This window comes from Sorex araneus, chromosome 6 (genome assembly GCF_027595985.1).
Source record: "Sorex araneus isolate mSorAra2 chromosome 6, mSorAra2.pri, whole genome shotgun sequence".
Lineage (NCBI taxonomy): Eukaryota > Metazoa > Chordata > Mammalia > Eulipotyphla > Soricidae > Sorex > Sorex araneus.
The window spans coordinates 15,423,551-15,450,538 of NC_073307.1; the positions used below are offsets into that span (position 1 = coordinate 15,423,551).

At 49.9% G+C, this 26,988-nt stretch overlaps 1 protein-coding gene across 2 annotated transcripts in view; it reads left to right on the plus strand.

Moving 5' to 3' along the window:
• LARS1 (leucyl-tRNA synthetase 1) overlaps positions 1 to 26,988 on the plus strand; it is a 68,528-nt gene that overhangs the window by 24,271 nt on the left and 17,269 nt on the right. For both annotated transcript variants that reach the window (XM_055142990.1, XM_055142988.1), the window contains exons 11-28: positions 716 to 803; positions 884 to 960; positions 1,896 to 1,949; positions 4,015 to 4,155; positions 6,981 to 7,058; positions 8,316 to 8,401; positions 8,671 to 8,736; positions 8,833 to 8,915; positions 9,857 to 9,995; positions 11,123 to 11,335; positions 12,418 to 12,475; positions 13,512 to 13,575; positions 16,082 to 16,265; positions 17,666 to 17,756; positions 19,036 to 19,176; positions 20,739 to 20,879; positions 21,588 to 21,698; positions 26,459 to 26,569. In XM_055142990.1, the coding sequence (XP_054998965.1) occupies positions 716 to 803; positions 884 to 960; positions 1,896 to 1,949; positions 4,015 to 4,155; positions 6,981 to 7,058; positions 8,316 to 8,401; positions 8,671 to 8,736; positions 8,833 to 8,915; positions 9,857 to 9,995; positions 11,123 to 11,335; positions 12,418 to 12,475; positions 13,512 to 13,575; positions 16,082 to 16,265; positions 17,666 to 17,756; positions 19,036 to 19,176; positions 20,739 to 20,879; positions 21,588 to 21,698; positions 26,459 to 26,569 (1,926 nt within the window). The remainder of the gene's footprint in view (positions 1 to 715; positions 804 to 883; positions 961 to 1,895; positions 1,950 to 4,014; positions 4,156 to 6,980; positions 7,059 to 8,315; positions 8,402 to 8,670; positions 8,737 to 8,832; positions 8,916 to 9,856; positions 9,996 to 11,122; positions 11,336 to 12,417; positions 12,476 to 13,511; positions 13,576 to 16,081; positions 16,266 to 17,665; positions 17,757 to 19,035; positions 19,177 to 20,738; positions 20,880 to 21,587; positions 21,699 to 26,458; positions 26,570 to 26,988) is intronic.

Consider the following 26,988-nt stretch of genomic DNA (forward strand, 5'->3'; position numbering starts at 1 on the left):
AAAAAAAAAACTTGGTTCATTGATGTTCTGTTCACCACCCGGATTTAATCACATTGGTTAAACTAGATTCATCTAAATTGATTTAATCTGGGTGGTTAACAGCCCTTAAAGAGTTTATTTACTTGTTATTGTTCCTGAGTATACTTTACTCTTTGTTTCATTTTAAGGGCTTTAATTTTTGTGTTTGATTTTGGGCTACACCAGGTCAGTGCTCCGGGCGTCCTCCTGGCTCTGTGCTCAGGAACTGCTCCTGGCGGTGCCCTGGGCCCATATGGGCTGCTGCTTGTGTTTTGGGCCTGGGGGTGCCACACCTGGTGGTGTCAGGGGCTAGTCCCAGTTTGGGGCTCAGGGTCATTCCTGGGCGCTGCTGCGCTGGGGATGGAACTCTGGCAGGAGTGTGACACTTATACATTGTTGCCCAGCGGCGGCCCCCCAGTGCATTTCCCTCGTTTTTTTATGAAAAACACCCCGGGGGGCTCAGCAGTTCCAGGGGTCGCTTCTGGAAGGGTCTGGGGCTCAAACACGTTTGGTGTGGTGTCTGGAGCAAGCCGCGGAGCAGAGCCTGGCCAGCTGCGTGCAAGGGCGTGTCCTGTGGTGGCTCGGAGAGGCCAGATGTCTTTGTTGCCCAGCTTCTCGGGGCTTAAGTTTTAACATTGTTTTACATCTTAAAGCTTAAAATAAATTTCCCTTCTCCACCGACCCCTTTCTCACACAGGAAATAATTGGTGCATCGCTTTCTGCGCCCTTGACGTCTTACAAGGTCATCTACGTCCTCCCGATGCTCACCATTAAGGAGGACAAAGGTACGGAGTTCCTTTTTCCTCTGGGACTGCTTTGGAAGTCACCGTTAGGTTGTTGTTAACTCCATGTGTCCTTTCCTAAGGCACCGGTGTCGTCACAAGTGTCCCTTCCGACTCCCCCGATGACTTTGCTGCCCTCAGAGACTTGAAGAAAAAACAAGTGAGTATCTAAATTTCATGTTTTTTAAAAATATTTTATTATTTTTTTTATCAAAGTCAAGGTCTTCAGTTTATTTTTATTTTTATTTATTTATTTTTTTGGTTAAGGATTCACTCTTTGTCTTATGCAGTACATGGATTTGGACAGGTGTAAAATGTTGAATTCTTCATTGTAGTATTATATAGAGTATTTTCGCTGTCTTAAAAAAACCCTCTGCTTTTCTTTCTCTTATCCCTTCTGACACTGATCTTACTGTCACCATAGTTTGACCTTTTCCAAAATGGCCTGTTGGAATCCGGTAACCTTTTCATATTGTATAAAGTGAAATAGGCCTTTATGGTTTCTTAAATGTCTTTTTCTAACTTGGTGGTTTGCTGTTTTCGGTGCTGTGATGGATTTCATAAGACATTTTGACAAACCATCTCAGAGACAGCACTGTCTGTAGCACTGTCCTCCTATTGTTCACTGATTTGCTTGAGCGGGCACCAGTAATGTCTCTATTGTGAGACTTGTTATTGTTTTTGGCATATCGAATACGCCACGGGGAGCTTGCCAGGCTTTGCCGTCCGGGCGGGATATTCTCGGTAGCTTGCCGGGCTCTCCAAGAGGGACGGAGGAATCAACCCCAGGTCGGCTGCTTGCAGGGCAAACTCCCTATCCGCTGTGCTATCGCTGCAGCCCACCATCTCAGATATGCCATTTTCAAGTGCAATGTAAAACATGGAAAATGTGGAGTGTGTGTGTGTGTGTGTGTGTTGAACATTTGGTTCCATAGTTTCATCCTCTAAGCCATTCACACTAACTCAAGCATTGAGATTTTAGTCATAGATTTCTTATTAAGGTGGGACAATTTTTATAAAATTTCATGTTGCTTTTCTTAGCGAATATGCCAGTGGAGCTCTGACCGTTACTGTTTCTTCACACTTTCTTGGTAGGCCTTACGAGCGAAATATGGAATCCGAGATGATATGGTCTTGCCATTCGAGCCGGTGAGTGCCTGGACGATGCGGGTCGCGCTGTTGGAGGGTGGGCTGCCTTTCCGTGACTGTCCTGATGGTTCTGTGCCTGGCAGTGATGGGAGCCCCCCTGCCTGGGGCCCGTGTGATCCTGGGGACCGAAGCCTGGTGCTCCAGCTCTGGGCTCTCTCCCAGGGCCCAGGGCCCCATCCGTGTCTCTGTTCGAAAGGAAGGAGCTGAGTTTTCCCTTGTAGCGAAACTGAGTAAGTAGTGGAGCCCAGACACAGGTTGTGTGCGGAAGGGTTGTGTTGCCGCAGGGCTGAGAGCACTGGAAGTGAGCCGCCTTCCTTCCATGCCGCTTGCCCCGTTCGATCCCTGCACTGCGGACGGTCCCTTAAGCGTCACTGGCTGTGACCCAAGCCCCTCTCCCTTGAGAAGAGCGCGTTTCCTTCTTTAATTGGACGACTGCCCTGGGGCCAGAAGGAGGGAAGAATCCAGCAATAAACGTGCCCCTTGGCACCTGCTGCCCTGAAACAAAGAACATTTTTGCAGCATCAGGTTTATGATAAATGATTTGGGTCTGTCTTCCGTCCTCTAAAGACGCGAGCTCGCCGTGTGCCCCCGAGCATGCCTGTGCCCGTACTTCAGGGCTGCAGGAGGAAGCAGCTCGCCCCTAGAGACTGCCCCGGAGGGTCCGGGAGAGGCTGCGCCCCGAGTCTCGCCCGCTGCCCACCTGCCGCCCACACTATACATTCTGTTCCTTATTTCCTTCAAAAAAAAAAAAAAGAAAGACCCAGAAGACATTATAAACCGAAATCAGTGCTCTCTACCAGTGTGGTTGGTGACGTCATTTTACTGGTTTCAGTGTTAATTATATATATTTTCATTTGGGGCCGGGGAGGGTTTTGGGCCACACCAGGTGGCGGTCAGGGGCCAGTCCTGGCTCTGCTCGGGAGTGACCCCGGCCTGGCCTCACGGATCACGGAGGCTGCTGTGCACGCAGCTGCCCTCCCTCCTGCCTCCGTGTCGGTGATGGCGCTAGTGCCATGGCAGGAGGGCCTGGCAGCGGGGATGCTGTGTCCGAGCAGGGAGCAGCGCAGGCGTGTCCTGGGGAGCACGGAAGGGAGACGGGGTGGGCGCCGGCATCACACATGCCTTCCTGCCCTTCTCTCTCTCTCTTTTCAATAATATATTGGAAATATATGTAATAATATTTACTAAATCACCGTGCGGTAGAGCTTTACAGAGCTGTTCATGATTGGGCTTCAGTCCTGTGACGTTTCCGCATCCATCTTTGCACCGGTGTGATTCCCACCGCCAGTGTTCAGCCCCCTCCCCCGGGCAGCGCCCCCCGCCCCAGCCTGCCTCTTGGCAGCACCTCCTCTCTCTCCTCTTCTTCCTCTCTCCCTCTCTTCCTCTCTCTCCCTCTCCCTCCCACTCTCCCACTCTCCCTCTCTCTCCCTCTTTCTCCCTCTTTCTCCCTCTTTCTCCCTCTTTCTCTCTCTCCCTCTCTCCCTCCCACTCTCCCTCTCTCTCCCTCTCTCCCTCTTTCTCCCTCTTTCCCTCTTTCCCTCTTTTCGCTTCCTCTCTCCCTCTACCTCCCTCTTTCTCTCTCTCCTTCTCTCTTCTCCCTCTCACTCTCCTCTCCTCTTCTTCCTCTTTTCTTCTCTCCCTCTTTCTTCTCTCCCTCTCTCCCCCTCCTCTTCTCCCCCTCTCCCCCTCTCTCTACCACTCTCTCCCTCTCCCTCTCTCCCCCTCTCCCTCTCCCTCTCTTCCCCCTCTCCTCCCCTCCCCCTCTCCCCTCTCCCCTTCTCCCCCTCTCCCTCTCTCTTTCTCATTCTCCCTCTCTCCCTCTTCCCCTCTCTCCCCTCCCTTTCTCCCTCCCCGCGGTCCTCTAAACGCACCTCCAGGAGTCGCCCTGACTGCGGTGTGGTGTGGCCTACTGCCACCCCCGTAAAAAAGCCGCTCCTCTCTGCATGCTCGTCACCGGGCAGTTGTGTGGTGTGTGATGGCGCCATGTGATCCATCACTCTGAGTAACTCCTGTGTGGGGAGCAGAGGTCTGCCTTTGTCCCTCAGCCATTGCTGCTCTTTGGCAGGTGCCCATCATTGAGATCCCGGGGCTGGGAAACCTTTCTGCTGTGACCGTTTGTGAGGAGTTGAAAATCCAGAGCCAGAATGACCGAGAAAAACTTGCTGAAGCCAAGGAGAAGTTATATTTGAAAGGGTTTTATGATGGTGTAAGTAATACGTGCTTATTTTGGGGGATGGGGCAGTTTGGAGCACCCGGCCGTGCTCCGTGCTTCTCCTGCCTCTGTGCTCGGGCATCAATGCATCATGGTTGTCGGGGATGGTGGGTGGTGCTGGGGGTTGGCCCTGGTGGGCACATGCCGGGCAGCGCCTTTCCTGCTGCGTGACTTCTCCATATGAGAGGCTTGCACGGCTGCTGGGTTTCACTTAATTACTCTGTATCCTGTGGTTCTCATCTTAAAGATCTAGAAGGAACATAGGAAAATTTAATACAATTTCAACATATACTAAAAAGAAATCATATTCATCTTTTATTTCTTAACGCCTTTGTGTGGTTTATTTATTTATTTATTTTTGATCCAGTAGAATTTACGGGAGGTTTTTTTTTTTTTTTTTTTTTTTTGCTTTTTGGGTCACACCCGGCAATGCACAGGGTTACTCCTGGCTCTGCACTCAGGAACCACCCCTAGCAGTACTCAGGGGACCATATGGGATGCTGGGAATTGAACCCGGGTCGGCCGCGTGTAAGGCAAACGCCCTACCCGCTGTGCTATCGCTCCAGCCCCTACGGAAGTTATTTTTGTGTCCTCTGTAAGGAGTGAGTATTTTGGTTTGTTCTGTGGCCCTCACCAGGGGGGTCGAGACCTGCCCCTGGCTCTGTGTTCGGGAGTGACCCGGGCAGTGCTTGAAGGACCAGGTGTGGAGCCAGGGATTGAACCAGGGGGAGCCGCTTGCAGGGCAGGCAGCGTCCCCCCTGTACTGACTGACTCTCCAGCCCCCACCCCGAATACATTTACTGAGAAAATGAAGTTCATATTTTGCAGTGAGTCTCGCCTTGGTGCGCGTACAGTACCCGGGCCTTCTCTTTCGAGGGGCTGCACCTGGAGAAACTCAAGGTCTGCTTAGGGCTCGGTGCATGGGGGGCTGGTTCCGGTGGTACGTTGGAAATCATGCAGTATTGAGACTTGAACCCAGGCCTCCCCGCTGCAAAGCATGCCTTCCAGCCCTGTGAGCCCTGTCCTTCACCTGCAGTGAAGACTTTCCAGGGTATGAAGGAGAGTGTTCTTTATTTTTACAGTTGCTCTCATTTTTCTAGGTTATCAAAACTGATTATATATATATATATATATATATATACATATATATATATTTTTTAAGTGGCTTATATATTTTTTGTGAAGTCAACATTTATGTAGTAGATATATGTTAAATTATTCTTAAGCTAATCTAACGGGGGCCAGGGATAGGCTTATGTGTCCAGAGTGTGTGCTTTGCACATAGAGCCCCTGGCTCAAGCCTGGCTCTGCACCATCTTCCAGGTGTCACTGGGCACAGCCAAAATCATCATCATCATCATCATCATCATCCTGTTGATTGTCGAATTTCTCAAGCGGTCTCAGTAACGTCTCCATTGGTTCTAGCCCTGAGATTTTAGCAGCCTCTCTCTACTCGTCCTTCCCAATGATGCCACATTGGAGGCTCTTTCAGGGTCAGGGGAATGACACCCAGCATTGTTACTGGTTTTGGCATATTAATACACCATGGGGACCTTGCCAGGCTCTCCCATGTGGGCAGGAAACTCTCAGTAGCTAGCCAGGTTCTCCCAGAGGGAGAACTAAGCTAGAAGATGTCTTCCGGGAGCTTGGTTTTAAGTATCTGGGTGTGGGCCTTTGGTGGGATTACACGGCACAGGGGGCAGTCCCTGGGTGTGACCGCCTAGCTACTGGAAAATGGGAAATCTGGGCGGAGGAGGCCCAGTCCCGATCCAAGCAGCCTTGGAGGTCTCAGCCCCAGGTCCCACACACCTGGGTTCCTCTGCCAGTACCTTCATGCATGAGGCTCATCCTTGAGTATGTCTGTGGCTACGTTCTGGTGGTCTTCGGCCTCTGGGAGCTCTGCTCGGGGCGGGGAGGGAAGCTGGCGCCCATCCCCTCCGAGGGGCCAAAATAATAATGATAATAATGGTAGCCTTGCCAAGTCGGTACTATTTGATTTTCCAGATGAGGAAATTGAGGGACTAAGACATGAAGTCGTTTCCCTCAGCCGGCCAGGGACAGACCAGGGATGGCCCACGTGGCGCCCACTGGCTGGAGGAGTTGAGCTCTCGGCCACTCGCCCTCAGGACCCCTTGTCTCTTTTCACGGGGATGAGTCATATAGGAACGAAGCGTGTTGGGGCGTTGGAGGATTTGAAGGCGACAGCAGAATACTGCGACTTTCCCGTGGCAGCTCGAAGCTGCCCGAGCGTCCGGGGAAGGAGGCCAGAGAACAGCTGGGAGGGGCTTGTCGATGAGATCTGTGACATCCATGGGCAGCTAATCTTCGCCCCGGTGGGATTTCCCAAAACCAAAAAAGGCGCGTTGCCAAAGTAGGTCCCTCACACCGCCAGGCTGAGGAGAATGCTTCCGGCCGCGGGTGGGGTGGACAGAGGCGCTGCAGTGGGTCGTGTTCTTTATCCAAAGCCTTCAGGAGGGAGGAGAGTTAGCGAGGGAACTCTCTCCCTGGGAGCCGAGAAGTGGGAGGGAAGCACCTGCTCCTTCCCAGCTGCATTCATGGTGGCTGTATTGTCCCTCCCCGCTCCCCCCAGAAAAGGGGTGTTACGGCTCTTTGCTTAGGCGATGCCAAAATAAGAAGTCATGGAATGATAAATTTCACTCTACAGTATTTTGAGTTGATGGGTAGAAGTAAATTTAGTCTGGTAAAACTTTGGGGGGAACCCAAAACAAATTTTAATTGTGTTTTATATATATGTGTATATATATATATTTATATATATACATATATACAATTTTTTTTTCCATTTCTTATTCTTTTAGATAATGCTGGTGGATGGATTTAAAGGACAGAAGGTTCAAGATGTGAAGAAGACAATTCAGAGAAAGATGATCGACACTGTATGTGAAAAGCTAGATTGTGTAGAGTGTTTTAGGAGGGAAACCGTTAGGACACAGACTTTTTAGCATTAATTAGCAGTGAGTTCTGTAGCGGAAGCTTGAGCCGGGTTAAGGGTAATGCCAGGGTAGGGCGGAGTTCTGTGGTAGAAAGTAGGAGACCTGCTGAGTTCCTCCTCTGATTTAAATAGCTGTCAATTCCTCTTCTAGCCCTGCCCTTCCTGTTCCAACTGGGGTTATGTAATTGTTTTCTTTTACTTTACGGGATTTCCCCTTTTTTGCTCTCTCTTCTCTCCAATTTCTTTCTTTCTTTTCTTTTTCTCTGGTTTTTGGACCATGTCCAGTGGTGCTCTGGACTTACTCCTGGTTCTGTGCTCAGAGATCGCTCTCGGCAGGGCTTGGAGGCCTGTCGGTGGTGCCAGGGATTGAACCGGGGCTGGCTGCTTGTAAGGCAAGCACCTTATCTGCTCTACCCTCTCTCTGGCCGCACCGAAATATTTTTTTTTTTCCAAATGAAGCCTGTTAGATTTCTTTTTTCATTAAAAAAAAAAAAAATTTTTTTTTAATCGCGTGAATTACAGAGGTCCAAAATTGTTCATTAATGAGTAAGTTTCAGGTATACAATGTTCCAGCACCAGTCTCTTTGCCATTGTTCACCTCCCTCCACCCTGCAGTGCTCAGGACTCACTCCTGAGCTCTGCACACACACGTCACTCCTGGCAAGACTGGGGAACATCTGTGGCTCTGGGAATTGAACCTGGGCCGGCCATGTTGAAGGCATGTGCCCCGCCCACTGTGTCGCTGGCTCTCTGGCCCTGACTCGCGCCTGCTCGGTGCAAGTATGCTATAGAAATAACGGCACTGGGAGGACAGGGCCAGGCGGCTCTGGTTTATTGGTGCTGAGGCATTTTCTTAAATTTGTGTTTATTACTCTTGAAGATGGGCTGGAGTGATAGCACAGTGGGTAGGGCATTTGCCTTGCATGCTGCTGACCCAGCTTTGATTCCTCCGCCCCTCTCAGAGAGCCCGGCAAGCTACGGAGAGCATCCCGCCCCCACGGCAGAGCCTGGCAAGCTCCCCATGGCGTATTCGATAGGCCAGAAACAGTAACAACAAGTCTCACAATGGAGACGTTACTGGTGCCCGCTCGAGCAAATTGATGAGCAATAGGATGACAGGACAGTGACAGTGACTCTTGAAGACTAGTGACTGGCACGACAGACAGTATTATCTGATACTCTTTTATTTATATTCACTTAGAAAGATGCATTTATTTACATGGAACCAGAGAAGCAAGTTATGTCCAGGTCTTCAGATGAATGCGTCGTGGCCTTGTGTGATCAGTGGTTAGTCTCTTTTTTTTCTGGTTCTTTGGGCCACACCTGGTGGTGCTCGAGGGTTACTCCTGGCTCTGTGCTCAGGATCCACTTCCAGCAGTGCTCGGGGGTCCACATGGGATGCCAGGGCTTGACCCTGGGTCAGCTGTGGGGGGCACTGTCAGCCGTACCATCTCTCTGGCTTGATGCTTAATCTCTGATAGCCAGAAGAAACTTTCTGGCATCACTTAGTTCAGTTTTGGGACTTGATTCATTTCATCCACTGTGTCTGCTGCCAGGTACTTGGATTATGGAGAAGAGAACTGGAAGAAGCAGACATCTCAGTGCCTGAAGAACCTGGAAACGTAAGCTGAGGGACAGTGACAGGGAAGGGAAGGGAGAGGCCGAGTGGGAAGGACCGGGGGGGTAAAGAGAGACGCCGTGTCTTTGATTCTCTCCAGCTTCTGTGACGAGACCAGGAGGAATTTCGAAGCCACGTTAGACTGGCTGCAGGAGCACGCTTGCTCCAGGACCTACGGTTTGGGTAAATCCACCCCTGAGCCATCGGTTTCCCTTTGCCAGTTGCGCCGCAGATGAGTGCTTTACCTCTTCTCGGGGGCTGGGCGCGGCTCCCAAGAAGTGGGGGCTCAGCAGGCCAGGGGCTGCCGATAGCCTGGAGGGTTCGATGGTCGGGTCCGAGGAGGCCGGGCTGCCCATTGCCACCAGGGCGGTGGGGGCAGGGGAGCGCGCGGTGCCGGGGATCCAGCCGCGTCACTTGCCTGGCGCTGCTCTGGCTGATGTGGCAGTTCCGGGTTTCCTTAGCGGTGGGGCAGGCAGGATGCATGCGGTCCCTTACCACCGCCCTGGCGGGGAGGCAGCACGCCTTCGCTCCAGCGTAGCTTTCTCTGTATTCCTTTTGCTATGAAGGGATTCTCGTCCTTTGACTCTTCTGTGTTTCTATTTCCCCCCAAAGAATTCAAGCAAATCTGGGAATTTTCTAAATGAGTGCTTTAAAAATTTCTTTTTTTTTTTTTTAACTTTTTGGGTTCATACTTGGCCAAGGTTGGGGGTTACTCCTGGCTCTACACTCGGGAATTACTCCTGGCAGGCTCGGGGGGCCATATAGGATGCTGGGATCAAACCTGGGTCCGCCTAGTGCAAGGCAAATGCCCTACCCACTGTACTATTGCTCTGGCCCCTTTCCCCAGTTTCTTTTTTTTCCTTCTTCTCCTTATTCAGTGATGATGAGCACTTCCTTCTGGGTTTACACTCAGGGATCACTCCTGGCAGGCTCGGGGGACCCTAGGGGGTGCCGGGGATCAAACCTGGGTCAGCCACGTGCAAAGCAAGCCCCCTACCCGCTGTTACTGTCACTGTGGCCCCCTAAATGAGCAGCTTTATAAATGCTACGGAACATTCCCTGGACACGCGGAGTGGGTCAGCGCGGCCCGCCTCTGCTGGGGCTCACCTCCTGTCCTCGTGCAGGTACCCGTCTGCCGTGGGACGAGCAGTGGCTGATCGAGTCTCTCTCCGACTCCACCATCTACATGGCCTTCTACACGGTCGCACACTTGTTGCAGGGGGGTCACTTGCGAGGACAGGCCGAGTCCCCCCTGGGCATCAGGTTGGTGAACAGATAAGGAACCGGGGAATAAGGCACACGGTGGCGTTCCTTAGCGGGAGATGAGGTCTTATTTTCCCCCGTTGTTTTGGGGCCATACCTGGTGGGTTTACTCCTGGCTCTGGACTTAGGGATCACTTCTGTTTTTTCTTCATTTTGGGGCCATACCTGGCTCTGGGCTTGGGGATCACTCCCGGCGAGGCTCTGGGGACCATATTGGAGCCTGGGACTAAACCCCCATGGGCCATGTACAAGACAAGCGCCTTATCCGCTGTGCTGTCTCCCCAGCCCTGAGACGTGATTTTTTCATTTATTTATCTATTTTTCTGTGATCTTTGATTTATGTACGGAAAGTTCTTTTTTGTTTTTTTTTCTTTTTGGGTCATACCCAGCAATGCACAGGGGTTACTCCTGGCTCTGCAATTAGGAATGACTCCTGGCGGTGCTCAGGGGACCATATGGGATGCTGGGAATTGAACCCGGGTCGGCCACATGCAAGGCAAATGCCCTACCCGCTGTGCTATTGCTCCAGCCCCCATATTTAGTTTTTTGTAAGAGTTCATTTTGCAGACTTTTGTCATGATGATTATGCATTTTTGCTACTGGACAGAAAAAAAATTATAGCATGTTTTAATTTTTCTTCTTTTTTTAGTGGGGGAGGGGTTTGGGTCTTACCTGGCAGTGCTCAGGGCTTAGTCCTGGCTCTGTGCTCAGGGGTCACTCCTGGTGGTGCTCCGGGGACCATATGCAGTATCAGGAAGACTACAGCCACGGCATTAGTTATCCTGGCACTATCTCTCACTTTTGTTGTTCTTTGGAGTTAATTTTTGTCATTTGTTACTGTAACCACACTCATGGGTATTAAAATAGGGATTTCTTTTTTCTTTTTTTTGCTTTCTTGGGTCACACCCGGCGATGCTCAGGGATTACTCCTGGCTCTACACTCAGAAATTACTCCTGGCGGTGCTTGGGGGACCATATGGGATGCTGGGAATCAAACCTGGGTCCCCTGTGTGTAAGGCAAACGCCCTCCCCGCTGTGCTATCGCTCTAGCCCCAAAATATGGATTTCTTTCAAAGAAAGGGTGCCTAACTTTTTTGTCATGGTTGTTTGTTTTATCTTTAATACAGACCACAACAAATGACCAAGGAAGTTTGGGATTATATTTTCTTTAAGAATGCTCCATTTCCTAAGACACAGATCCCGAAGGGAAAATTAGATCAGTTACGGCAGGAGTTTGAGTTCTGGTATCCTGTGGATCTTCGCGTCTCCGGCAAGGACCTTGTCCCAAACCATCTTTCCTATTACCTGTATAATCATGTTGCCATGTGGCCGGATCAGAGGTGAGTGCTGGAACAGATGGGATGGGCGTTACTTATTATTGCTGTGGGTGTCAGATAGGAAACAGTGAACTGTGGAGGGCTTATATAGAATTGCCAATTATATTCTTTATCTTTCCTGGGTTCTTTGGGGGTGAGGTGAGGTTTGGGCTACCTCTAGAGGTGCTTGGGTTCTCCTCTTGGCTTTGTGGGTGACCACTGGCAGTGCTGGGTTCTTACACTGAATATATGCTGAAGAAAAAATTTTTTTGTTTTCTTTTGGGGGTTCTCAGGAATTATGCTTGGGGGACCATATGTGATGCTGGGGATTTAACTCGGGTCGGCTGCATGCAAGGCCAGAGCCCTCCCTGCTGTACAATGGTGCCCACCCTGTCTTGTATCTCGGTTTTTTCTTTTTTTTGGGTCACACCCGGAGATGCACAGGTGTCTCTCCTGGCTCTGCACTCAGGAACTACCCCTGGTGGTGCTCTGGGGACCATATGGGATGCTGGGATTCAAACCTGGGTCAGCTGCATGCAAGGCAAACGCCCTCCCCACTGTGCTCTCACCCCAGCCCCATTGTATCTAGTTTTTAAAAGCTTTATTTACTCCCATAAGTGCTTGTGTCAGCGGCTCTTCTCATCTCTTAGTAGCTCGTGTAATTTTCTCTTCGCTCTCTGACAAAGATGTGTAGTTGCATCCTGTTTGCAGAGGGGGGCCCTTCCCGACGTCCCGAGCTCAGGGCCAGACGCCGGCAGCCTGCCCGCCCAGGCCTTGCTCTCACCCTTGGGGTTTCCCGGGATGCAGCCGCCAGAATGTCCAAATCCAAACAGTTCAGGAATAGAAGCAACAGTCAAGAATCTGGGTGGAGAGCGACATCAGTGGGCGGAGCCAGGGTTTGCGTGCAGACACACGCGCGTCCCCCGGCACCCCGGGAAGGGACCCCCCAGCACCAGAGTTCAGAGCCCCCTTCCAGTCTCCCCGTATTCCCCCAGCTCGTCGCGGCTGCTGTTTCCTTGTGGCATCTAGGAGCAGTTTATTGCGCCTCCCAGTGTCAGGTGTCTCTGTGTTATTATTTCTGTTTTTCAATATCTTTAAACGCTCAGTGACAAGTGGCCGACAGCGGTGAGAGCAAACGGACATCTTCTCCTCAACTCCGAGAAGGTGAGTCTCCCTTGCGGTCCTCGAGCCTTTCAAACTCTCTGAAGGAGGGGGCTGGAGCAATAGCACAGCCGGTAGGACGTTTGCCTTGCCCGCGGCCGACCCGGGTTCGAATCCCAGCATCCCATATTGTCCCCTGCGCACCGCCAGGGGTAATTCCTGAGTGAAGAGCCAGGAGTAACCCCCGTGCATTGCCGGGTCCTACAGCCGGGTGTGACCCATAAACAAAAAACAAAACAAACTCTCCAAAGGAAGCTTCTCAGATTTAGGAAGTGGGTTTTTTTTTTTGTCTTTTTTTTTTTTTTTTTAATAAGAAACAAAAAAGCAGGGGCCGGAGTGATAGCACAGCAGGTAGGGCATTTGCCTTGCACACGGCCGGCTCGGGTTCAATTCCCAGCATCCCACATGGTCCCCCGAGCACCACCAGGAGTAATTCCTGAGTGCAGAGCCAGGAGTAACCCCTGAGCATCACCAGGTGTGACCCGAAAAGCAAAAAAAAAAAGGAAATGTAAAAGATGACAATCAGAGTGTTGAAATGTATTTAAAATATTTGAGTAACAGCACAAATTGGCTGTTAAAAATCTTCCATTTAGGGGCTGGAGCGATAGCATAGCGGGTAGGGCATTTGCCTTGCACATGGCCGACCCGGGTTTGATTCCCAGCATCCCATATTGTCCTCTGAGCAGAGCCAGGAATGACCCCTGTGCATCACCGGGTGTGACCCAAAAAGCAAAAAAAAAAAAAAAATCTTCCATTTAGGCATACGGGCTGGAGCGATAGCATGGCGGGGAGGGGACTTACCTTGCAGGGGTCTGACCGAGGTGCAATCCCTGGCACCCCCTGTGGTCCTTTGGGCCCCACCAGGAGTAATTCCTGAGTGCAGAGCCAGGAGTAACCCCTGAGCATTGCCGGTAGCGGCCCCCAAACAAAAACCAAACCAGGTCAGCCGTGTGCAAGCCACACGCCCTACCCGCTGTACTGTTGCTCCAGCCCCGGTATATATAGTGTTCTGATGCCTTTGTTTCGCTCTCTGTTCCAGATGTCAAAATCTACAGGCAACTTTCTCACTCTGACTCAAGCTATTGACAAGTTTTCAGCCGATGGTGAGTGTGTGTTTTTTCAGTGACACTGCATAAGTGATGATTTTCCCCACAGGTCCTTTAAAATTGCTTTTTGAATCTTAACTGCTTTTTGCTTTTTTTTCTTTTACCGACATTTGAAAACACGATTTTGCCCTTGGTATAGACAATGTCATACTTAAAATACGTGAAAAATGTCAATAGATAAAATACAAGAAAGGAAAAATTTTTGTATTAAACCCAGTAGATAAAAGGGTGGGAAAGGTAGCACAGTGGGCAGGCTCCCTCCTGCATGCAGGAGGCCCAGATTCCGTCCTTAGCACCAGTTCCATCCCGCCGAGCCCAGGCATGGGCGGGAGGGACCCCAGAGCGGGGAGCAGCGCCTTCGCACCACCGGGTGTGACCCAGGCACTCAGAAACATTGCTGAGGTGATCTTCAGGAAAACATTCACATGGAGATGATTAGTCTTTATTTATTTAAAACTTCAGAGTATGGGCGGACACTTGCTGGTACGCAGCTGACCCAGATTCTAGCCCCGGTGTGACATCCGGTCCCCCGAGCACCATGCCAGGAGTAAGCCCTCAGTACCGCCCAAGAAAAGGAGAAGAAGACAACCACGCCGCCTTTATGTAGTCTGCTTTTTGGGGGCGGCTGTGTGGAGCTGGGGAGGGGCTGAATTGCGGCCTGTGCGGGCCAGGCCGTACTCCCCCCTCTGGGCTGTCTGCGTGGCCCTCAGAAGTCTCTTTTTTTTAAAAAAATGTTTGTTTCCTTGGGCCACATTTGACAGTACTCAGGGCTTACTCATGGCTCCAGGGGAGCATTTGGGCTGCCAGGGATCGAGCTTGGATCCGCGGCCTGCAAGGCAAGGGCCCAAGCCCCTGTGCTGGCTCTCTCGCTCTGCCAGCTTCCTTGAACGAATTCTTTTGAAATAATGCAGAAGGTATTTTTCTGTTTTTTAAAAAATAGGGGAAGTTGAGATCATAACCAGGGGTGCTCAGGGCTACCCCTGGCTCTGTGCTCAGGGCTCATTCCTGCTTTTATTTTTATTTATTTTCTTTATTTAGTTTGCTTCTTTGGGTCACACCCGGCGATGCAGAGGGGTTACTCCTGGCTCTGCACTCAGGAATTACTCCTGGCGGTGCTGGGGGACCATATGGGATGCTGGGAATCGAACCCGGGTCAGCCGCTTGCAAGGCAAACACCCTACCCGCTGTGCTATCACTCCAGCCCCTTTTGTCTTTCTCTTTTGCGATGCCAGGGATTGAGACCATGGCTTCATGTGCAAGGAAACTCAGTGCTCTACAGCTGAGCAACGTCTTTTTTTTTTGCTCTTTTGGGTCACACCCAGCGATGCAGAGGGGCTACTCCTGGCTCTGCACTCAGGAATTACTCCTGGCGGTGCTCGGGGGACAATATGGGATGCTGGGAATCGAACCCGGCTTGGTTGTGTGCGAGGCAAACGTCCTACCCGCTGTGCTATTGCTCCAGCCCTCATTCTTACTTTTAAAGTAAAAGTATTTTTGTTCATGTTGTCGTGGTTGAGGGGGCCATGTCCATTTCGAGCCATGTTTGAGGTCTCGGGCCTCTCCTCGCGATACTCGGTCAGCCATGCTGGCCCCTTCAGTGCTCAGACTTAGTGATACAGTGCTGCCGCCACTAGCAGTGTGCGGGGCCTCGAGGACCCCACCTGGCAGTGCTTTGGGACCCAGGAGTGGCTGCAGTTAACACCTAGGTCCTGGTCCCTCCCGGCCTATGGGGTTTTGTTGCCTGAGTATGTCCCCGAGTCTGAGAAGCAACATTTTGTTGGTTGGGAACTTTAGAAGAACATACCTTCAGGGCATAGCTGCCGTGTATGTTTTCATGCGTTAAAACACAATATTTTGCCACCTGTAAATGAGGCCGAGATGTTGCTAGGGATCTCTTTTCCCAGTTTCTCATTTCCTTCCTGTGCCTCATTAAGGGTCACTTTCGTGTCATTAACCCAACAGGCCTGGGAAGACGCACACCCGGATGCTGAGTGTACAAATCAGAACAGGTGGTTGAAATGCATTTCTGATTTGTTTTCGGCCCTTCCCGCTGGTGTTCAGGGGCTACCCCAGGGTCACTCCTAGTGGTTCTCCCGGGACCCTGTGGGCCTGCTGGGCGCCTCTGGAGTCCTGGGGTGAAGTGCCTTAACAGCACGGGCCCGTTCTTGGTGTGTGTTATTTTTGCCATTGAGTCATTTTGTCCTTTAAGGCCTTGGTTGTTCCTTATGCAGGTAACAGGCCACATGGTTGGTATTTAGTCATTGTGAGGGTATTTTTGGGGGGGCTGAGGGTGGGGGCAGGGATACACCTGGTGATGCTTGGGGGTTACTCCTGGCTCTGCACTCAGGAATTACTCCTGGCGGTGCTCAGGGGACCCTATGGGGCGCCAGGGTTTAAACCCGGGTCGGCCACGTGCAAGGCAAACGCCCTCCCTGCTGTACTATGGCTCAGGCCCAGTTCGTACCCATGTTTCAGAATCCAAATTTTTCTCCTTTCCTTCCAGGAATGCGCCTGGCCCTGGCTGATGCCGGTGACACGGTTGAAGATGCCAACTTCGTGGAAGCCATGGCAGACGCGGGCATCCTCCGCCTGTACACCTGGGTGGAGTGGGTGAAGGAGATGGTCGCCAACCGGGACAGCCTGAGGAGCGGCCCCGCCAGCACCTTCAACGACAGAGTCTTTGCCAGGTGATCTGTGGAACCCGAGTCACGGGCCCTTTCGAGTTCCTGAGTCTGGTGCATTTTTAAGTTAACCTCTCCCCACCCCTGGAAAAAGTTAGATGGTCGTAATAGCTACTGTTCTTCTCAAGTTTATTCCAGGCACTGTGCCCCGAAAAGCTTTGACTCCGTATTATAACTTTGGCTCCATATGATAAAGAAGCTGAGTCTTAGAGAAATTAAGTATTTCATAAAATCCCTCATTTGCTAGCACTTGCAAATTGGAATATGAATTTGCTCCCGTTTGTGTTTGAAGCCCATCCTCCTAAACCATGTTACCGTGCCGTCTTGTACTAGCATAGGGTGGAACGGTCAGAGGAGAGAAGTCAGTGACAAGTGGGAAATTGCTGTTTCCCCCTTTAAAAGACTCCCGTCATCCTGTGTCTCTCAGGAGCCCTCCTAGACGTTGGCGTTAGAAAATGAGTAAGACTTGTTTCTTATGGCCCGCTAGCTGGGGCGAAAACCATTTTCCCAACCAGCCAAAAGTATAATTGGAAGAGAGGGAATTCGGAGGAGGTGGCGTGCTGTAAGAGCGCGGGGCTTCTTGAAAAATAAATGTTGGGGCTGGGAGCAATAGCACAGCGGGTAGGGCATTTTCCTTGCATGTGGCCGACCCAGGTTCAATTCCCAGCATCCCATATGGTCCCCTGAGCACCGCCAGGGATAATTCCTGAGTGTAGAGCCAGGAGTAACCCCTGTGCATCGCCAGGTGTGACCCAAAAACCAAAAAAAAAAAAAAAAAGAAAAATGTTTTCTTTCGCCGAGAGAGAAAGGCGGAGAAGAGTGTCATAATGTGAAGTGAAGGGTGAGGAGGGCGGGAGGGGGGAGGGAACAGGCTGTCCAGGTCACTCCCGGTGCTCAGGGGACCATGTGCTACCCGGGATCGAACCAGGGTACTTGCTTGGCAGTGCCTTCGTCACCCCCTGTCCCATCTCTCTGGCCCCGTCCGTAGTTTAAAATGCAGTTAAACCTGACCACAAACTTCCTTGAGCTGTTTGCGTGTTGCGTTTCGGGCTAGAGAGATTCCCTCAACGCAGTTCCAGAGCCACCCCGGAGGAGTGAGGCCTGACAGGACGGCAGTGGACCAGACAGTGAGGGGGATGAGGCGCGTGGGCCAGACAGTGAGGGGGATGAGGCACTCGGGCCACAGCCAGTGATGCCTTGGGTCGGCCGCAGGCAAGGCGGGGCCGTGCAGCGGGCAGGTCTAGGGACCAGGAAGGAGTGCTTGTGGCGGGGCGGCTTTGCGCGTTTCAGGAATCGTTCCCATGTTGCTGTCTGCTGGTGTAGCAACAGTTTTTATACCCATATGTGTTTGCTTTTTTAAACTCTAAACTCTTTTTTTTTTCCCCCTCCCCCTCCCCATTCAATAGTGAAATGAATGCAGGAATTATAAAAACAGATCAGAACTTTGAAAAGATGATGTTCAAAGAAGCTTTGAAAACAGGGTTTTTTGAATTTCAGGTAGGCTATGCTTTCAGTAGCTTGAACATAAGTCAGTGTGAAATGATGTATTTTGCCTTTCTCCACCTCTACTGCTCTAACATAACAGCATGTAATGGTTAAACGCATTCTTCTCCTCCCCCCCGCCTCCCCCCTTCCCTCCCTTCTCTCTCTTTCTCTCTCTCCCTCCCTCCCTCCATCCCTCCCTCTCTCTCTCTCTCTCTCCCTCCCTCCCTCCCTCCCTCCCTCCCTCTCTCTCTCTCTCTTTCTCTCTCTCCCTCCCTCCCTCCCTCCCTCCCCCTCTCTCTCTCTCTCTCTCTCTCTCTCTCTCTCTCTCTCTCTCTCTCTCTCTCTCTCTCTCTCTCGGCAAGTATCTCCTGCAGAGCTGTATCCCATCCCTGATAGCTCATTGAAGTGGGTGCTGAGAGGCTGAGGTAGTGCAAAGGCCTGGCTCACATTCTTGTCGCACTCAGGGCCCCAGGTTTGATCTCTGGCTCCACTTGGCCTCCCCGACACCGCCAGGTGTAGCCCTGGTTGGCGCCCAGCACGGCCTGGGAGGCTCCCGAACACACAGAAAATGAAAATTAAAGTGAAGACCAGGAGTCTTAAACAAGGAAGTTTTAAATTCTCCACTAAGCAGATTTCTTTGATCTTTTCCCCATTGTGTTCGTTTAATAAAGTCATTTTGTTTCTGGCTGAACTGTAATCACTAACAAAGAGATGGAGTCAAAAAATGAGCTACGCCTTCTAGGAAAATGGATTCATTTCCAGGAAAATTCCTAAATTGGTGAGAAATACAGAATTATTAATTTCTGCCATTAATTTGAAAACTCGTACAACATTTTCTGGTTTCCCACAAGGTGTCAGTATTTCCTCAAGTTTGGCAGTTCAAGCACCTCGAAAAATGTTTCTTTACTCGGTTTTATAAAATCACACTGGGATTTATGTAACTTGCTTTTCAGAGATACAGTTTAAATAAAGATAAGTACTGAGCATACCAATGCGTAGTATTTATATCCTTGTTTGGAAAGTACCTTTTCTGAATGCTGCTCAGAGCATTTGCCCATAGGCCATAGCTTAAATTTGTCAACTTTTACGGCTGTCACAAAAATGTTTTTTTTTTAAATTTGTTTTTCTGAAAATCATTTAAAAAAAAAAAGGCTGTGCCGAAATTCATTATGGCATTTTAAAAGATCCACAACTTAAAAATGCATTAGAAAGCGATAACCCACTTTCCCTCTTTATTTTTATTTTAAAGAGGTACGGGGAGAGAAATGATAACTTGTTTCGCATTTTCTAGGCCTCCAAAGATAAGTACCGGGAACTGGCCATTGAAGGGATGCACAGGGACCTCGTGTTCCGGTTCATTGAAGTTCAGACTCTGCTCTTGGCTCCGTTCTGCCCCCATCTGTGTGAGCACATCTGGGCGCTCTTGGGAAAGGTACCTGTCAGCAGTGAAGAGATTGTTGGGCTCCTGCCATGGAGGCGGAGGGTGATGAGAGGGAACCTGGGGACACTGGTGCTGGGAAATGGATACTGGTAGATGGATGGGTGTTGGAATACTGTACGACTGAAATCTAGTTATGAACAGCTTTGGGTTTTTTTTTTTTTTTTTGCTTTTTGGGTCACACCTGGCGATGCACAGGGGTTACTCCTGGCTCTGCACTCAGGAATTACTCCTGGCGGTGCTCAGGGGACCATATGGGATGCTGGGGATCGAACCCGGGTCGGCCATGTGCAAGGCAAACGCCTTACCCACTGTGCTATCGCTCCAGCCCCTAGTTATGAACAGCTTTGTAAGGGTCTGTCTCACAGTGATTCAATAAAATAATTAAAAATAAAAAAGAAATTGTTGGTTTGGAGTGACAGTTCAGCAAGTAGGGCGATCCCCCCACACCCGTGCAGTCCCCCGAACCCCACCAGGAGTGACCCCTGAGCATAGAGCCAGGAGGAAGCCTTGAGCACCGCCACATGTGGCCCAGAACACAAAACGGGCTGGAGCGGCTGTGCAGTCTGGTAGGCGTTTGCCTTGCATGCTGCCCACCTGGGTTGGATGCCCAGCACCGCCTGTGGTCCCCCGAGCACCGCCAGGATTCATTCCTGAGTATGGAGCCAGGAGTAACCCTGAGCATCACTGGGGTGTGGCCCAAAAAGAATAATGCTGGATCAGCATTATAATTATTACAGTAGGTTAAACTGACAGTTCCTGTATATACAGATGCATTATGTCTATGCCTCCACACAGTGTATTTCTTTGAAGAGTGAGTGACCGATTGGGTTCCACTTAATTCTTGTTACGAAATGTTACAAGTACATTTACATGTGAGCTAATATGTTTTTTCCCACAGTTTGTTTAAAAGGTGAAAATATCAAAAATGATCTAGATAATGACTGAGCAGCTTAAGAACAGAGAAAGAAGTGTTTGCATAAATGTCCCGGTTTTATATAAAGTTCTTGGAATATATCGGTCTCTATATTCAGGGGTATTCTATTAGCATTCTTACTGTGAAGGTAAATTCAATTATTTCTCCCAGGCTTGCAGATAAACAGATTTGCTGGTTTAATAACTCCTTTCCAGCCTATTGGCCAGTCTCTTTTGTATTTTCTAGTGCAGGAGCAGTGCAGACTGTACTCATGATGTATATACTGAGGAGCTATACTTTCTATACTGGAGGTATTAATAGACTAAAAATGGAGAGTGTGCATAATTTATATAATAATGATTCAATTTCAGCAAATTAGCATTACATAATTTTCTTTGAAAGTGAGCATATGTGTGTGGGTATTAATACTCCCTTCAAATGGATGCTAATTAAGAATGTAGAGTCAGACTTCACAGCTTGAATTCTAGGGAACATGAGCTGAGGGACTGTGGGAAGTGTGTTATGTGTAGTCAGGTTCAGACGTGGAGCAGGCCCTTGCAGATGGCAGCCATGGTGCGGAATTCAGCGCCGAGTCATGAAGTAGATGTCTAATCTCCTCGGGCCTTTTTGTGTGTGTCAGTCGGACTCAGTCATGAATGCTTCGTGGCCGTTGGCGGGTCCCGTGGATGAAGCCTTGATACGTTCCTCACAATATCTCATGGAAGTGGCTCATGACCTTCGGCTGCGACTCAAGAACTATATGATGCCAGCCAAAGGGAAGGTAAAGTCATGTGTTTTTTTTTTTTTTTTTTTTTGAAAAGAAGGTCATTCCTGGGTTCAGAGAGGTAGCACAGTGGGGAAGGCCCTTACCTTCCTGTGATTGGAACCCCAGCACCCCAGATGGCTCTCTGAACTTAGCCAGGAGTGATGCCTGAGCACAGAGCTGGGAGTAAGCCCCAAGCACGGTCAGGTGTGCCCAAGCCACCATCTCTCAAAAAAAATGGTCATTCCTAACAAATGCCCATGGAGATGGGAACAAAGAACATGAGGTCTCATCTTCAGTAGTAAACACGCCATTTGAGCAGGCTGGGGGCTTAGAGGGGAGGGAAGCGTTCAACCAAGAGTGGGTGGCAAACCCAGTCACGAAAAATGTTTCAATTGTATGGTGACTAAATTAGGGGGGGAAAAAAGCCAACCAAAAATTAAAAGAAACCAGAACAGGCCAATCCTTAAAAGTTATTGGTCTATTGCAAACCATAATGCCCAAAATGAGGAGGGGGGGGGAGAGAGAGAGAGAGAGAGAGAGAGAGAGAGAGAGGGGAGGGAGGGAGGGAGGGAGGGAGGGAGGGAGAGAGAGAGAGAGAGAGAGAGAGAGAGAGAGAGAGAGAGAGACAGGCAGAGGCGCGGTGGTGTATCTTTAGGGAGAGCTCTTTCCATTTTGGGTGTCTCGAGGTGGTCACCTGTCTTCCCCTTGCCTTTTGCTCGACAGAAGACGGACAAGCAGCCTCCCCAGAAGCCTTCCCACTGCACCATCTACGTGGCGAAGAACTATCCGTCCTGGCAGCATGTCACTCTGTCAGTGCTCCGGAAGCACTTTGAGGTGATGCTCTCAGGAGACTTCACTCCTCTGTTGTTGTGTCCTGTCCAATTTGTGTTTTCCATGTTGATTGATTTATTTGGTTGGGCCATACCCGGTGGTGCTCAGGTCTTACTCCAGATGGGACCTGGGCTGGCCGTGTGCTGGACTGTCCAGGCGGCCTGCACTGTGCCTTTTTTTTTCAGAAGAATTGTTGGCAGTATCTGGGGGGAGAAAGGTAGGCAGCTTTGTTTGAGTTACTTCTGAGCTTGGCGCGTCTCTTGTTTTCCTTAGTGGCCCTGAAGTGGGCACTGAGAGAGAAGCTGCTATTTTTTCTATCACTTGTGAAACTTTTATACACAGAATCTGATTGCATGCAATTATGTGTGTGGGACGCTTTCATACATGTGGTTAAAATTATGAAGCAGAAGAGCTGCGTTTGCCTCTCAAATTTGTTGTGACTTAAAACACTGGGTATTCATGAAATCTTAACCTATTATACCTTAATATGTTTGAAAAAAAACGTGAAGCTTGACTCCTGTATAATTAAAAAAATTATTAATTCCTCATAGAAACGGGAAGCTCAGTTTTTCTTTCTTTCTTTTTTGATTGTCAGGTAGCTATTAAATATGCTAATTATATGTAAAGGAAACTTCAGCTTAGTTCTAGGTTTTCTTGAAGAAAAAAGTTCACCTGTCTTTTCCCTTTTACACTTTTTTTTTTTTGCTTTTTGGGTCACACCCAGCGATGCTCAGGGGTTACTCCTGGCTTTGCACTGAGGAATTACTCCTGGCGGTGCTTGGGGGACCATATGGGATGCCGGGGATCGAACCCGGGTCGGCCGCATGCAAGGCAAACGCCCTACCCGCTGTGCTATCGCTCCGGCCCCCTTTTACACTTAAAGTATGGAAATAGACTATGTTGCGTAGACTCCTTGGTTCAAGTTATTTAGAACAGTTACTAGAAGATTCTAGTCACTAACTTGCCCTTCAAAAAGAGGACAGTGATTGTGGTGGGGCTGGTGTTTGAATATTAAATGTAATGAATTATTGTGACAAGTATAAAAATAAAATTAAAAAATAAATAACAAAAGAGAACAATGAAGGAGATGGTCAAAGCAGAAAGTGACAGCTGAGGAGTTTGAAACAGTTTAGGGCTGGTTTTTTAATTTAGTTTTTATTTATTTTTTTGCTTTTTGGGTCATACCCGGTGATGCTCAGGAATTACTCCTCTCAGTGCTTGGGGGACCATATGGGATGCAGGGAATCGAACCTGGGTCAGCCGTGTGCAAGGCAAACGCCTTATTGCTCCATCCCAGGGCCGGTGGTTTAGAATTTAGAATTTTGATACCGCAGCATTGGAGCACGTGCTTTGCATGCCAGAGCACCGCCAGGCACACTCTGGAACTTGGAGCCCAGAGGACTCCCTGGGCATTAGTGGATGTGGCCCCAAGACAGACGCAGAACTAGCTTGCCCGTGAGGGTTGGCTGAAATGGCTCAGCAGGCGGCGGCGCGTGCTTTGCACTCTGGGGCTGGCTTCCACCCTGGCACCGCAGGTCCCGGGAGTAGCATCACCGGGTGTCGCCCAAGTGACCTTCGTGCCTGCCCCACAGACTCTGCCCCCAAGTAACTTTACATACGAACTTTAAAAAACATTTGTGTATTTATTTATTTGGTCACATCTGGCAAGGGCCTACTCCCGGCTGTGCCAGGGCTCAGTCCTGGACTGTACGGGGTGCCAGGATGGAACCCGGGTCGGCAGCATCCAGGGCAAACGCCCTACCTACACTGCACTGTTAGTGCTCCAGCCCCTCCTCACGAGCCTTTTCCTGTGGATAGTAACTTCCTCTTCGGATCGTGCGTGATGGAACTAGAAAAGGTAGCCAGTGGGATCGTGGGTGCTTATGATTCTGGTGGGTAGGCAGATAAATTCGTGCCACAGTGGATTATATGTTCAGACTAGCTCTCTCTCTCTCTCTCTCTCTCTCTCTCTCTCTCTCTCTCTCTCCCTGCTCCTCCCCTCCTTCCTTCTTCCCATTTTTTATTGAGGTAGCAAGATTGACAGGACTGTTGACGGAAGCTTCGTGCACGCCACATCCTCTGCCAGAGCCTCCCTTCCCCAGCGTCCCCCGCGCTCCTCCACCCACCCTCCTCACCCCGGGGAATGGCAGGGTTTTAAAATTTTTAATTTATTTTTTGCTCTTTCGGTCACACCTGGCAATGCTCAGGGGTTACCCCTGGCTCTGCACTCAGGAATTACTACTCCTAGTGGTGCTTAGGGGACCCTCTGGGACGCCGGGCTCCCGCCCCAGTCATGTCTGTTCTGTGGACCAGTTCTCCACATATCAACATTTTCGGGGAAACAGTAGAATAACTAAATATAGCATGTAATGTCCCAGATATTAAAAAAATATATATGCCATTCCTGTTCTTTTAGAAGTTCTATTTTTGCTTAGCCTTCACCAACTAGATATTATGTAGTTTTGGGTTAACATTGTCTTGTGTCGTTATTTAGGATAATCATTTTCTTTTTAAGTTCTCCCTTTATCTGAAAGAACTCACAGGATCCTAGCTCAGGAGCTGAGGAGACAGGGCCTCGGGTCTGGACATGTGCTTTGCCCGTGGGGGGCTCAGCAGGTTTCATGCCTGGTGGGACAAGCTCCCTGGAGCTCAGACTGCCCTCGGCCTCAAACCCCCACCTCCCCCTTATTGCCAGCATTGCTTTATTTTTATTTTTATTTTGTCATCTGGACTTTATTGATCTAATAAAATTACATTAAGAATTGAAATGAATTATACATTATTGTGCTCATGTTTCCCCCATATAAAGTTCGAGAACCCATCGCCAGCCTTGCTTTATAATCACGAATGGTTTGGGGTCTCACCCAGCAAGTGCTCACTGCTTACCCCTGGCGGGGCGCGTGTGGGGTGCTGGGGATCAGACCCACGCCCCTGCCCTGCCCGCTCTGCCATTGCTCTGGCCCCAGATTTATTCTTTGATTTATTCTTCGCTTTTGGGGAGAGCCGGTGCAGGGTCCAAGGGTGTCTCGGCGCACAGTGCTCTCTTGAGGGGTTCTCCTGGTGATGGTGTGATGTGGGTCCTTTGTCTCCGGCCCCTGCGTCGGCCCTCAGTGTGGTCTGTTTGCCCCCCGCCCCGTCCTCTTCCGTCCATTAAAGCAGATCCCTGGGGCTCCATCCAGGGCACTGGCCTTCCTTGTGCTGAGGCCCTCCCCAGGTTCCGTCCCCACGTCCGTGCAAACAAACCGCACCCCTGAAGGCCCACAACACTAAAAGCAACGCGGGGCCTGCTGGGAAAAGGAGTTTCCCCTACATCAGTGAAGATTAGACTCCAGAGCGAATGGGTTACTGGGTATCGTAGGAAATCTACTGTTCTTTTCAATTCCTTCTCATGCTTGACTTTGGGGGGGTGGGGTGTGTGTGTGTGTGTGTATGTGTGTGTGTGTGTGTGTGTGTGTGTGTGTGTGAGAGAGAGAGAGAGAGAGAGAGAGAGAGAGAGAGAGAGAGAGAGAGAGATTTCTGGGATACATCCTGTGGTTCTCCTGGCTCTGCACCTAGGAATCACTTCCGGCAGCCTCTGGGGACCGTGTGTGGTGCTGGGGATTGGCCAGCAAAGGCTTACTGCTGAACTGTTTCTGTCTCTGTCTCTCCCTCTCTCTCTCTTTCACCTCTCCTCCCCCACCCCTGGATTCTTTCCCCGTGTGTGGTAGCCATAAGGAAGTATATTCCAATATAGACGTAATCAACGCTTGTGTGATAGTTTAGAGGTTGCACAGACACTCCCGGTCTGTGCTCTGGGCCTGGCTGCCTCAGTGAGACCTGGGAGTGGACCTTGGGGCCTCCGAGCTTCTCCCTGGTCCTCGTTGTCTTACTCCTTTGGTGATGATGGTGGGGGTGGGGGGGTAATGACTCATGGAATGAAATACTTCAAAAATTGTTATTATTATAACAAAAATTGTTATTTATTATTATTACTATTCTTTCGTGGTGCCTGGGATTAATCCAGGGCCTCACACATACAAGGCAAGTACTTTATTGCTCTGCTACATCCCTGACCCCTTGAAATAGTTTTATTTATTTATTTATTTTTTGACTTTTTGCCATCTGGTGGTGCTCAGGGGTTACTCCTGGCTCTGCACTCAGGAACTACTCCTGGTGGTGCTCAGGGAACTATAAGGGATGCCGGGGATCGAACCTGGGTTGGCTGCGTGCAAGACAAATGCCCTCCCCTCTGTATTATCATTCCTATCTGATGCAAATACCCCTGAGGTGCTGTTATGATGTGGAAAAGTTGAATAATTGCTTTTCTCCTTTACCCTGAATATGTAAAGAGTGAATAGTAGTCAGCCTTCTCTTTTTTAGTGGGGGGGTCCACACTTAGCGATACTCAGGGGTTCTCCTGACTCTGCACTCAGGAATTACTCCTGGCTGTGCTTGGGGGACCCTATGGGATGCTGGTGACCGAACCCAGGTTGGCTGCATGCAAGGCAAACGCCCTACCCGCTGTGCTGTCCTCCAGCCCCTGCCTTCTGTCTTGCCTTGCACCTTTCACGTGCCGTGGCACTCGGGAGTGGCGGCATAGTCTTTCCTTGCTGTTCTCTGGATCTCTGGGCACCGCCATTCTATAACTGACCTATAGGCAGCTCTGCTATCTTGATATATGTGAAACATATATGAAACATATGTGTATGTATGTGTAAATGTATATTCTTTCCAAATGTTTTTCTCCACATTTCTCTTGACTCTTTATTTTATAATTTTTTCAGACCAACAATGGAAAATTGCCTGATAACAAAGTCATTGCTAGTGAACTAGGCAATTTACCAGAATTGAAGAAATACATGAAGAAAGTGATGCCATTTGTTGCCATGATTAAGGTAAGCTGTGACCCGTGGTTAATCAGCCAACCATGGGGCCGGATGGCTAGTCCGGGGGCAGGGAGCTTGCCTTGCCGGCAGCCAGCCTGGGTTCTGTCCCCCGTACTGCCCGTGGCCCCTTGGGCCCTGCCAGAGGTGAGCCGTGGGTGAGCCCCGAGAACAGCCGGGCGTGGCCCAGAACCAGCCAGCAGCCAACCAAACAAGGGAAAGAAAAGTACAGTACAGGGAAGGGAAAACTGGGTCCAGACTCCCCTAAGAAATTGCTAGAACTATCACTTACAGCTCCATGGAGAAACTCAAAGGATACCCCCAAACCAGAAAAACAACCAAAACGTAAAAAGCCACCCTAGCAGACCCAAAGAACCACTCTTGGCCAGTGGTTCTGGAAAACGGGCTATCCGCTTAGGGGGATGCCTGCA